The sequence below is a fragment of the Ambystoma mexicanum genome, chromosome 2q, assembly GCF_040938575.1.
Source record: "Ambystoma mexicanum isolate Mex_15411 chromosome 2q, UKY_AmexF1_1, whole genome shotgun sequence".
NCBI classification, from domain to species: Eukaryota; Metazoa; Chordata; class Amphibia; order Caudata; family Ambystomatidae; genus Ambystoma; species Ambystoma mexicanum.
In genome coordinates, this window is record NC_090924.1 from 686,457,511 (window position 1) to 686,470,635 (window position 13,125).

Sequence of the window (13,125 nt, forward strand, 5' to 3'; positions counted from 1 at the left end):
AGCCCGGCCACAGAGAGAGACGAGTGCTAGCGGAGACCAAGAGTGAGGACTGCAGCACAAGGAAACAGGGGAAGCTGCGAAGGACGAGCGAGGAGGGGGCGGTGAAGATAGGTACGGAGTTGTAAGGGCAAAGCAGGAAGGCAATAGGCCTAAGGACAGAGCGGAGGGACACAAAAGAGTAACAGCGCCTAACACAAAGAAGCAAGGAAGTGCATGAGTTGTAACACAATGATCGGCGTTCCGGCCAGGAATGAAAAAGGACAGTGAGATGCAATATTGGAAATGACTAGAATGGGTGAAAGCGTTCTAGGAAAAAATGTGGCGGAACAATAATGGTGGATAGATCATCTCTTCTGTGATAGTTATAATTGCCCCGGGACTCCGTGAGAAGGCCTTGCCCCAGTACCTGAAATGAGGGACACAGACACAGAACTCCTCTTCTCGGCTCCCGGCGCGCACTGTCTGTGTAACCTTTCAGACATAGTCAATGTCAACAGGACAGGCTAAACATGATAACATACCAAACTATGATGGGCCCAACATTGGCAATAGTAGGTGATTTTGTCCTTTAAGGCCTGGTCACCCATTATGTATTCTCGGAATTGCACTGGGCATTTCCTGCCCTCTCAGCGGGGGTATCTTTTTCCTGCCGGCACCTCCCTGGCCTCTCCTTCAGCCCCCCTTGGTGTGGGCTCTGCATCTTCTGCACTCCATTCTGGTTGTTCACTCCACGCTTGTGGTTCGGGCCAGGGAACTTTCTCCCGCTCGTTCTCTCAGCCTCTCTCTTCCTCCCAACTTTCAAAAGAAACTGGAGTTCTGAGTCACTGTCCCCCTTTGATCGGCGGAGGTCATCATTGAGCCTTTGACTTGGACCACTCCCATGGGAGAAGGCTCATAGGTGAGGGATAACTTACCTTCGGGAGGACGATTTCACACCAGTACAGTGTCACCCACCCCTATGTCCGGTGGTTTAAGGTGCCGTTGAATGTTTTTCCCCTCATTATGAGTTCTTTGATCTTCAGACGTCTTATCATCATCAATGATACCTGGAGACCGACCCTCTTCCTCCAGGATGAGACCTCGTGGGCACCTCTGGAAGAGCGCCTCTGCTGGGGGCACGCTGTATATTGGTGAGGTGTGGCTCTGTATTCTCTTAGGAATTTGTAAAGAGTTCTCTTCAGCTCGTTTCCCTGGTCTGGGGCTATGCAGAATACTTTATTCAGTGTTTGCATTATGCTTTCGGCTTCTCCATTGGCCCTAGGCCATGCTGATGTGACTCTCCTGAGTGTGATTCCACAGTCCGCCACGAATTCCGTGAAGTTTCCCCCATGAAATGGCAGTCCATTGTCCAAGCAGATAACCCTGGGGAAGCCATATATAGGAAATATTTTCTGTATGACTTGTATGACATGATCACATGATGTGGACTCCACCAGCTCTACCTCTGGGTAGCTGGACCATTGGTCTATCATTACGAGGAACTGCATCCCTCTTCCTGTGGACCCGAAGTTGCCGCGGATGATGTCCCACGGTTGGTCACTCCGGGGCATGGATTCAATCCTCGGCTCTCTGTTGGCTGGGGCGGTTGCTTGACACCAGACGCAGTTGGCAACGTGTCCATCCACTTTTGTTTCCAGACCTGGTAACCAGACCTTTGGTCGTAGTCCTGCTTTCATCAAATTGTTCCCTGGTGGCCACAGTTATATTGCTTCTTACGTATTCCTGTTGTTTCATGTATAGCACTTTGGTGTAAAGCGCTATATCAAATTTTACAAATACAAATACAAAATACAAACTCCAGTACTCTTTCCACCAATGCGTGTGGAATCACTATCTGGTGTCCTCTTAGAATCACTCTGTCGTCCGTTGCCGACAGTTCATGCCTGACTCACCACAGCTGCTCCAGATCTTGCTGTGTCTCTCAGCTCCTGAGAGCGATATTAGATAGAACAGTTCTCCACTCACCACTGATCATGGCCGTCCGGATTACCTGAAAGCACTCATCCTCTCTCGGGGTGTCTTCCACTTCCTGAATGGTGAGAGCCACAGGTTTTGCTGCTCCTACCAGCAGATTAACATGATCTCCGACTTCTACAGGTGCTTTTTCCTCTTGTTCTCCTCCACTTCTCGGGTGTTGCAGGAGTGTGGGCTCTCAGTCTGTAGGTCAGCACCACCCCATACTCAATCAGGGACAGCATCCAACGTTCGATCCTGGTGGGTGGCTTAGATGATGACCCCGCCATGATAGGGAGCAGTGGTTTATGATCAGTCACTACAGTGACAGGTTTCCCCAGTATGCATATTCAAAAGTGCCGGCATCCCCGTAGGACAGCCAGGGCTTCTCTCTCTATCTGGGATTATCGTTGTTCCATGCTGGTGAGCGCCTTGCTGGCGTAGGCAATCGTCCTCATCGGTCTTTGGGCATCCGGCTGTGACAGAACTGCTCCCAACCCGACTGGGCTGGCGTCTCCGATGATTTCAGACTCCTTCCTACGGTCAGAGAATGCCATTGATTCTTTCCTCGTGAGCGCCTTTTTGATGGTCTCGAAGGCCTCTTGTTCTTTGCCAGATCATTCCCAAGTCTTGTCTTTCCTTTTCAGCATTCTTACAGGCTCGGAGAGGGTCATCAGGTTGGGTATGAACGTACCACAGTACGTAACCATCCCTAGGAAACTCCTGACCTCCGACACGTTTGGTGGTGGTTTTGCCTCCTGAATGTCTTTGATCTTCTGCGGGTCTGCGGATATTCCTTTCTCATGGAAGACAAAACCAAAGAATTCAATGCTGTCCTTCAGGAACTCACACTTTTTTCGCGGTGCATGGTGAGTCCAAGGTTTTGAATCCTTTCTAGAGCTTTCTCGAGGCGAGCCATGTGTTCGGCTTCTGACGTGGCATAGACCAGGATGTCGTCGCTTAGGTTTATGACCCCTTTGAGACCAGCTAAAGCCCCCTGAATTACATTTTTACATACTTCAGCTGCGGAGGAGACACCGAAACGTAAGCATTTGTACTGGTACAATCCTTGGTGGGTTGTGAAGGTAGCAATGTAGCGTGAGTCCGGGTGTAGCTGCAGCTGATGATACCTGGACCACAGGTCTAGTTTTGAAAATACTCTTGCCCTTTGTAGTAAATCCCACCGCGTCATCAAGTGTCGGTGTGATGTGTCTCTCGCGCTTGATAGCTAGATTGGAAAGTCTCATGTCGACACAGATGCGGACTGTACCGGGTTGCTCCGGCTTGATTGCCACAATGATGGGGGACACCCATGGGGTGGGACCCTCCACCCTTTCTATGATGTCCATGTTCACCAGGTTTTGTAATTCACTCTCCACCTGTAGTCAGTGGTGAAACAGTATTCGACGATGTTTAAGTGCAGTTGGACGTATGCTCTCATCTGTGTGTAGCTTAATGGGCCCGCCCTTTAGTTTGCAGACACCTCATAACACTGTTGTGAACCTCTCAAAAACCTCATTTATATCCTTGGCATACACAGTGAAGGCAAAGTGTACAATGCCGAGGGTCTCTGCAGCTTCGCAGCTCAATAGGGAGTGCATGCTGATGTCTGTGACAAATAATTTTGCTCGAATTTCTTTTCCTTCATCAGCAACTTTGGTCACGAACGTGCCTCTGAGAGGTAACGGTTGAGTCCCCCCAAATGAAAATATTTTGGCCCATGCTTTCACTGTGCCTCATAGTGGTGGGTTCCTAGCACACATACTGATGCCTCGGTATCCACAAGCAGAGGTGTCACTTTCCACCTACGGCCACTGTGCACATGGGCTGCCTCCTCTTCTTCTTGAGAAAGTCTATACTCGAGATAAAGAATATCTCTGCCTCCTCCTCCTCGTCTGCTAGGTCCGGACTCGGCATATCTTGTTCAACAATCGCCACCTGTTTCTGCCATTGCAGTGTGTCACTGGGCATTCTGCTGGGCCCTCTGGGAATGGTGACTGCTGAGGGGGCTTTACACATCCCTGCAAAATGTCCCGCTGCTCCACAGCGCCTGCATACTCTCCCTATTGCCAGGCATTGCCTGCGTGTGGAAGGTCATAACCACTGTTAGGGCACAGCAGCAGCGTCTCAGATCTCCTTGGAGGCCAATCTCGGCCTCGACGGGCCAGCATTTTGCAGTCGCCCTATCACGCATGCATCTTCCACTTTTAGTGATTGAATCGCAGCGTCCATTTTGGTGGTGTGGCTGTCCGCCAGTTCATATGACCTCCCCATTTCTAGAATGCGGGCCAGTGACAACCCAGGCTCACGTAGGACCTGTCGGCGCAGTTCTCCTGAGCTGCACCCCTGTATTAACTGGTTTCTTACCGTACCGTCTTCATTTTCCAAATGACATGTACTTGCCAGGTGATGAAGCCTGCGTAGAACTGGTTAAGGGATTCCTCCTCTTTCAGTTTCTCACTGCACATGATGAACCTCTCAAAGTCTTGGCTGGCTAGTGGCATGAAGTGTTCTTTGAGGCTATCCTTGGCAGCCTGGTAGGACTTGTTGATGGGAGCAAGGGACTTGAATATTCTGTGAACCTCCGACCCAGCTGAGTATATGAGGGTTGCAACTTTAACTTTGTCATCCGTTTCGCCAGTTGCTTTAAAGTACATGTCTAGCTTCTCGATCCACAGAAGCTATTTTGGCCACAGCTTCGAGGATTGCCTGAGGTTTCGAATTCCGTATCGGGCCAGTGTACCTTGTTGGCGTGGGGTCTTTCTAGCTTGCGGGGCCCCTGCCCCTCTTGGCCGGCTCCCTGGGGGTCCTCTGCTTCACTCATTTATTTATTTATTTTTTTTAAATTAGTTTTAAACAGTCTGAACCAAACTTACAATATTATCAGTGTATTGTTCATGATTCGCGCATGTGATTCCCCACCCTCCCCTCCAACTCTTCCCCTCAAAGACCACTGTTTGTCCATCAGTTCTAATTGTACCAGGTTCCGAGCTGAGGCTGGATATACTTCGTCTGAGGTGGTGTCTTCCTCTCTGGGGTGGAGTAATGGTACCGTGAGCGCCACCCATTGGTTCAAGTCTCCGCTGGTGTCCAGCCTCTGTTCTTGCAATGCATTCCCCCATGCTCCTGTTTTGGCTGTCACCCACCTCAGGAGGTCCCCCCACCACAGTGCCATACTTGGGCTCTTTGTGCTTTTCCATCCCATAGCTATGCGTCTTTTCGCCGTTATGTATATCAAATCCTTCAGTTTATTTAGAGGTTTGTTTTTCCTGCTTCTTTTGTATCTGCCCAAGATGTAAGCTACTGGTGTCTGCACATCTATATCGATGCCTGCCTCTGCCACTTTTGCAGCTGCCTACGTCCAGAAAACCCTTATCATTCGACATCCCCAGAACATATGAGTCATTCCTACCATAGGTTTGTTACATTTGGGACATTCTTGGGCTCCAGCTCCCCTGAACCTTGAGATGACTTCTGGTGTGAGGTATACTCTGTTGGTGATGTAAAACTGTATGAGTTGTAGGCGGGCATTCCTGGAGACCTTTTTGTGGTAGTGAGTTACATTTCCCCATTCCTTGTCTTCAAATTCCAGGCCTAGTTCGTTTTCCCATTTCGCTTTGCATTTGAGTTAATTCTTGGTCGTGCTGTCCAGTAGCGCTTTGTAAAGCCGTGAGGTTTCACGTCCCCCCTCAGCTGTGTTTAGTATGGTTTCGATGACCTCATGTTCTGCTTCTGGATTCATAACTTCTGGCCATCTGTCCACGAGCCTCTGCACCACTGCTCTATGGAGCAGAAACTGCCCTGTCGGCAGTCCTGTGGCCTCGTTGAGCTCAGCGAACGTTAGACTCCCCTGTTCGTTTATTAGGTCCCCCAATGTAGCCACGGCATGAGGCTCCCACTGACTATGCATTTCCTTTTGCGCCCACGGTCTATTTGCCATGATTGCTGCTATGGGGATTTGTGGGGAGTACGGGTCGTCTATCTTTGCTGTCTTGCATGCCCGTCTCTAGAGCTGGCTTCCCAGCTTAACCAGATATGGGCTGTTTTGTATTACGCCTGTTGGGACCCAGAGTAAATCCCTGAGTAGCATCTGGGGAATGGCCGGTTGCAAGAGTCGAGTGTCTGTCGTGGGTTCGTCCGCCATCCACTTCACTACATGTTTCAGTTGACTCACCAGATAGTATAGTTCAAAGTTGGGGATGTTCATGCCTCCCCTTTCGTAGGGTCTCCGTAGTATCTCTAGTGCCACTCTGTGCCTCCCTCCCTGTCAAAGGAACCGTCTGCAAAGCTTGTTTATTTCCCTGAAGAATTGAGGGGGGATGTTGAATGGGACATTGGTAAAGTTGTGCAATAGCTGGGGTAGCGCCACCATTTTGAGAAGTCCAGCCCTACCTGCCACTGAGAGTGGTAATTTGCCCCAGAAGTCCATTGATTTCTCCATGGTATCCTTGGCTCTTACCGTGTTTAGGGTGTGTTCAGTTTTGGGGTTGCGGTGAATGGTGATTCCCAAGTATTTGAAGGAGGTTGTCCTCCATTGGAGGGCCATGGTAGGGAGGGGTCTGGTTTCGTCCCCGCTTAGTGCAGCCAGAGGGTAGAGGCAGGACTTATCCTTATTAATCTGGATCCCCGTATATCTATAGAACCCATCTAGGGTCTCTAGGATGTATGGCAGCAGGTGTTCCGGGTTATGTAGGTATAGAAGTGTGTCATCGGCGTACATTGAGATGAGGTGGATCACACCGTCTATCACTATGCCCCCATCCCCATATTCCTGTCATAGGTAAGCAGCTACAGGCTCAAAAGCCATGATGTATAGCATGGGGGAGAGCGGGCATCCCTGTCGCGAGCCCCTGTGGAGAGACCCATTGTCAGAATATGTTTTATTCGTGCACACTCTAGCTGTGGGGTTAGTGTATATGAGTTTATGAGTTGAGTCCATTTTAAGAAGGATGGCCCTTTTCCCATTTTTGTCATGGTGGTGTACAGCCATTTCCACCGGACTGAATCGAAGGCTTTAGTGGCGTCTAGGGACGCCACTTCGTATTTCTCTTGCCTGTTTTCAGTGCTATATATGACATGGTGCAACCTGCGCAGGTTTTCTGTAATGGTGCGCCCAGGCACATAACCCATCTGATCCTGATGGATCAGTAGGGGGATTACTCTGCGCAGTCTTTTCCCTAGCAGGGCCGTTAGGATCTTGTTATCTATGTTTAACATGGAGAGGGGCCTATACTAGCCGCACTCCACACCGTCCTTTCCAGGCTTTAATAGTGGGATAATAACAGCTTCCCTCATGGTTTCTGGGAAGGTACCCATCTCATAAGCTTTGTTAAACACTTGAGGTAATATTGGTGCTAGGACCTCCTTGTATGTCTTGTAAAACTCTCCCGGGAGGCCATCCGTGCCCAGGGTTTTCCCGGACTGTAGGGATCTAATGGTAACCAACACCTCATCAGGGGTGATGGGTTTGTCTAGGGCCTCTGCCATTTGTATATCTAATTTGGGTAGCTTATTGATGTCTAGGACATCATCTATTTCAGTGTCTGTGGGCGACGCGGCGCTAGCGTAGAGGTCCTGATAAAACTCAGAGAATACCAAATTTATTTCTATCTGCGTGCGTGCTGTTGTGCCATCTGGTTTATGGGGGTGGCACATAGGTGTCCTGGGGTTTCCCTCTTATAAAGCCAGGCTAGTAGTTTCCCTGGTTTGTCCCCTAGGGCATGACTTCTCTAAATGTATTTCACGTGGCTTCATTTCCCCAGTTTTTCCCAATATGTTAGGCAGGCTTGTCTAAGCTCAACCTCCTTCTGCAGATGTTCAGGAGTTGAGTCGGCTCTCCCTTCTAGCTCCCCCAGCTCTTTTTCAGTGCGTTCCAATGAGGCTACAATGGATCTTTGGGCTCCCCCCACAGTCACAATCATTTCCCCCCTCATGACAACTTTGTATGCTTCCCATACCGTATCAATGTGTCGTACACTGTTTATGTTCGTCTGCCAGAAGTCCACCGTGCTTTCTCTTATTGGTCCTCTGCTTCACTCATGGCGGCAAACTGCAAAGGCACCTTCTACGTGATCGAAGGCCGCAGTCCGCTTCCCTTGGTGCACTTTGGTGGTAGCAGAAGCGCACAGGCAACTTCTTTGTGGTAAAAGGCAGCGGTTTGCACCCATAGGCGTGCTTCTTGGACACCCTGCGTGTGCGTCACTTGGCACGTCGGCCCTTCCAGAGACCACCTCAGGATGGTTGATGACATGTCAGTTGTGAGCACAGTACACTGTGCGATGGAAGAAGAGAAGAAACATTTTTCTGTGACAATAAACAATTTTTATTTTTTATTTTTTTAAGCGCCCTTCTGGCCCTTTTGCAGCTCCTGTGGTCCTTTTGCTTGATGTTGACCCTCACGGCGCACAAGCACTCCACGTGTAGAGCCGCTGCCGTTGAGACCTAAAATGGCAGTGGCTGTTTTCCCCGCAAGGGTTAATGCCTCTGGCAGGCGTCAGATCGGGCTACCGAAGCTATACACAGCATCGGAGCACCTTCCCCCTGCCCAGCTGCATCCTTGTCGCCAATGTGATAGTTGTAATTGCCCCAGGACTTCCGTGAGAAGCCCTTGACCTGAAATGAGGGACATGGACACAGAACTCCTTGTCTCTGGCTCCCGGTGCACACTGCCTGTGTCGCGGGACCGCTTCCTTTATTGTAATACATGCACAACGGCAGAACGTTGCTGTCGCGCCACGTGATACTATCACATCTTCCATAGCTCCCAAGAGCGATGAGCCACGACACAATGTCCTGCCGGAGACTCTGCATTCATCCACCCAGGATGTCACTATGCCTCTGGTCAACCACCCCATAATCCGTAAAGGCAGCGGTACCCCTGCTGCCTCAAAGGCCATGCAAATTAGTTTTACAATACACAGGCCCCTCCCCAGGCCCTTCCCCACTTTGTCCTCTGCACCCCTTCAACGCCAGCTGCACGGCTCGGCAGGCACAACATGGCCCGCCCTCTTGATCCCGAAGAAAAAAATTAAAACCATTATCCAAATTGGGCGGGGAAACCAAGGTTGGCCCGGTACACCTCACCTTGCCCTGTGCGCTGGGCGGCTTCCCATCCCGGGCAGCAGCAGTTGGCTCCATGTTCCCAGCAGCGCTTTCTCAATACAGTGGGTCTGAAGCGTCATCTCCCTCAACCGTAACACCATAGCTCTCAACTCACACACTTTTGGCGGGTGTCATTGGCCTTGTAAACAGCTCACTCACCTGCCAATCCTCCTGCACGGCCATTGGTTTCAATGGGCTCTCACCTGCCAAAAACAAACCTTTGCGAAACAAATGGTTGAGAGCTATGCAACACCCCTTCAAACGGCAAGGGGCCTGGGAGACAGGCAGGCTGCCCTCCGCTTGCCTATTTGCAGGGGAGCATACCCACACCTGCCAGCAACCATTGCCCCTCAAAGTCAGGCAGCTTACATCCCAAAATTGTTCAGCATTTGAAAGGGTAGATTTTTTCCTGGAAAGCGGGAGAATTGAATTTTCCCATAGGCTTGCATTGGGGTTAGAATTATTTTAGGGGGGAGAAATAGAAAAATTGCAATATTTTTTATTGATAAAATGGGAGTCTCCCACCTAAATAGGGAGGTTTGCATGAATGAGGGAGTTGGTGGATCTGGGTCCCTGTCCAGAGAACAGAAACATTTTAACTGAGGGGGGATGCGTTAAAGAGGTAGTCTACATCCTTGGGGCGAGGGGGAGGGTGTAAAGTTAGGAAAGGTTTCTGTGAGTGGATGCGGGGGCTCAAAATAAGTACTGGGACGAGGAAGAGGGACGTGGACGTAATTCTTTATATTTCACACACCTAACATGGCTACCACTGTGTCGTTGGAAGTTGCTGTTTTAGTTCTAACACAACTACCAATAAGGTAATTTCCTGATTGGATGCTCTATACACGAGTCATGACAAGAAAACCAAGTAGGGTCAGATAAATGTAGCTGGTCTGGTTCGTTACAACATTGAGAAAGCGCTCGAGGAATGTATGTTTCAGAACCAAGGAGCGCAACACGAAGCGGAGAACCACGGATGTGAAGTAAAAGAAGGAAAATATAGCTTGATTAATTGATCGGCGAACCGACCTCCCACTCGTGGTGCAGGAGCACCAAAGCCCGCAACCCCTTTGATGTGTCTGTTTTTCCAAAGTGTCTCGGAGAAAGACAGCTGCGCGCTTTAGTTATATGAACATAACATTTATTGCAAAGTAGAAAATGTTGCAAAGAAGAGAGTCAACTCTCTATTTACGATAATATGATGCTTTGATTATTGTAAATGGATGTGCATGTGTTTTTTAATTTTTTTAACCCACCCATTTTCTATCTTTTGTGCAGCAGACTTTCTTATCTGCCGGTCGTCGGCGTTTAGTATGTATTTAGCCCACACGCGTCGTTTAAAGGGCTGGGCTTGCTTTGGGCTTCTTTCCCCAGAGGCTGGCCTTGGGTTTCCTAGCAGGGTGCTGTTGATGTGGAACACTGGTTTCCGCTATCGCTGCGTGCAGAGCTGTCAATGCAGCGCACGTTGTTGCCCAGAAGCTCTGCCACCCCCAGCCTTCAGGGATGGGGGAAAACAGCAGCCCCATCAGCGTCATTCTGGTGAGCTCTGGGAGCAGGGGCAACAAACTGCTGTTTAGGTTCCCATTTCAGAAATCTGCAGAGCATCCAGCTTCCCAGACAAGTAAGTGACAGCGAGGTGCAGGCTTTTCCAGTGTAGCAGGCAGGACAGGGATCCCAGATAGCTACCCTCGTGATAGCAGGCACACTGTTTACAGCATTGTCTATGCCCGAAGGGTAATCTTTATTACGGCCTTTGCCTTCGCTACTCCCAGTCCTTTGTCAACAAGGACGTAGTAATGATATCCGACTCGGTCCTGGAAATGGAAACAATTTACTGGGGGAACCCTCTCATCCTTGACGGGGCCGTGTGGACGAGGGGGCGGGCCCAAGGGTCATAGTCCCTGGCAATACAGTATCTCTTCATAGATCCCAATCCTGGCGATTTGCATGAAAGCAAATAGCATTATGGGAAAATAGGTGTGTCCAGAAATTTAAATTTGAAACATGGATTATTGTGATTCAGTGAGAAACCCTTTTGAGTGAACAATGGAAGTTGGGCTCTGCTGTTTTAATTGGTCACACTATTCTAAGAAAACAAGTCTCTACATGGCAGAACATATTTACCAGTCTAAACATCTACAACAAGTATGTGTCCCCAACCTTTTCTAGGTTTCCTTCATGCTGTTCTCAGCTCCTCTCGTGGACCCAGGTAGCACCCGTACTTTGTGTCTGGGCTCTGGGTTCGTGGCATCCCGCGTGTGCTCCACCGACTCTCTGGGTGACCTTCCAATCCTCTTCTCTCCACTCTAGCACTTGTCCGCATCGCTAGTTCGCCTCCCCCAGCTAAGGCTGCGCAGCTTCACTCCAGGAGGCATCCCAAGTCTTCTGCGCACTTGGTTTGTTTTCGGTTTCTCACGGTCTGCCGGTTCTTGGCAGAACCCTTTTAGACAGCGGCTCCGCTCTGCTATCTTCCTGGCTCTCGGCTTCTTACAGAGTCCCTCCATCTGCAGCATTCATACTCTGCTCTCGGTTCCTCTGGGGCAGGCTTGACAAATGGGTTTGCCCTTCTATTTTGTACTTGGGATATCCAATAGGCAGTCTCCACCAACTGGACTGCCCATCCTGGTTCTTGTAGGTATTCCTCATTGCTCTGTCCTTCCTTGTTTCAATACTGGACTGATGATCATCATACATTTCAGTAGTACTCTTCTTCGTCTAAGTATTTTCTTGGGACTTAGCTTCCTCAACTCTACACAAATAGAGGTTTGGGGAATTACACGGTACTGAGTGGGGTTACAGGAAGGAGGTCCAGAGATGAATATCGATTTCTAAACCATCAATCAGCCCCACACCTCTAGTACACCAGAAGGGATACAAACAGATTGGAAACAAGTAAATTATAAATCTCCTTGTCCAATTTTGGCGACGTGGATGAACTGCAGGCTTATCTCTGCAAGGTCGTGGATCGTTGGTTAGTTGCAACACAGCGAAAATACAATTATTACCCATTGATAAAAGGGACTGTCCAGTCAAGGCTGTATAAAAATATTTACTTTATTATTTTTACAACAGACAGTTCTAGCACACTACAAAATACAGCCCACCCTGTAAAAGAACACCAAGGACAGACAGTTTCACAAAGGAAAGGGATGAAGTAGTGATAGGAGGGTAGTCGGTAAAGCAATCAGTCTTAACTATTCAAGGTTATTTGGTTTTAGCACCAAGGGAGCATGGGGTCGTAAATGTCACTATGGGCCATTGGAGAAGGCCCAGGGGGACAGAACCACAATGTACCTGGGGCTTGAGATGATCTTGATGCTTGACAGCATCGAGTCGGTTCCAGGATCCTTTGCAGCTCCTGCAACAGAGTTCAAGATGGTAGACAGCTGCGGGCATCAGGCGACAGGCAGTTCAGCAAGCGAGGCTGGATGGATGGCTGCAGGCTGGCTTACATAGCGGCTCAGGGTCAAGAATTGTTATCTCTGTGCTGGTTGGCCGATCTGGAATGCATGTCGCGGCGTCTTGGATGACTTTAGTGACTGCAGCGATTGGGTCAGTGGTGCAGCCGGTCACAGTTCGAGGGCTCGACTGTCTCTAAAAGATGGACGCTGGTTGATGCTTTTTGTTGCACTCCTAGCTTCTTCGCAGGGCTTGTGTCATCCTTTAAGGTGGACGGCCCAAAGCTGAGGGAGAGTGTTTGCAGGCAACAGCCTTGTCCTATGTTCAGAGAATCTCTGGCACTCCCCACCTAGGAACCTTGCTGGCAGAACCTAGCGGGGCACACTGTGTGCGGGCTGGGTACCGGTTCTGGAGCTGCTGGACGGGTCCTCTGAGTCCGGTATCTCCCTCTGTTCCCTGGGAGATGTTTAGGGGAGGGATCTTGCTTCCCTCTTGGCAATCCTGACCTTCCTTCACTGGCAGAAGCTGTAAGGAGACTGTACCTTCAGCCAGGGTCCAAATGAGTCCTTCTTACTCCTTTCGAAGTCGTCAGATGATCTGGCAAAAGAGGGTCTCAATCCTCTTTTAAAGACAAATGAGCCCCAGTGATTGGTGCAGGCTAAGCCTACCTTA

The 13,125-nt window shown here is 49.6% G+C and overlaps 1 protein-coding gene across 4 annotated transcripts in view; it reads left to right on the forward strand.

The window, feature by feature from the left end:
* Positions 1 to 10,423: 10,423 nt before the first annotated feature.
* NPRL3 (NPR3 like, GATOR1 complex subunit) overlaps positions 10,424 to 13,125 on the forward strand; it is a 649,409-nt gene continuing 646,707 nt past the window's right edge. For 2 of the 4 annotated variants that reach the window (XM_069647894.1, XM_069647896.1), the window contains exon 1: positions 10,440 to 10,593. In XM_069647894.1, the coding sequence (XP_069503995.1) occupies positions 10,464 to 10,593 (130 nt within the window). In that variant the 5' untranslated portion in view covers positions 10,440 to 10,463. Of the gene's footprint in view, positions 10,676 to 13,125 lie in introns of all 4 variants that reach the window. The other 2 variants (XM_069647897.1, XM_069647895.1) reach the window with 2 other exon arrangements.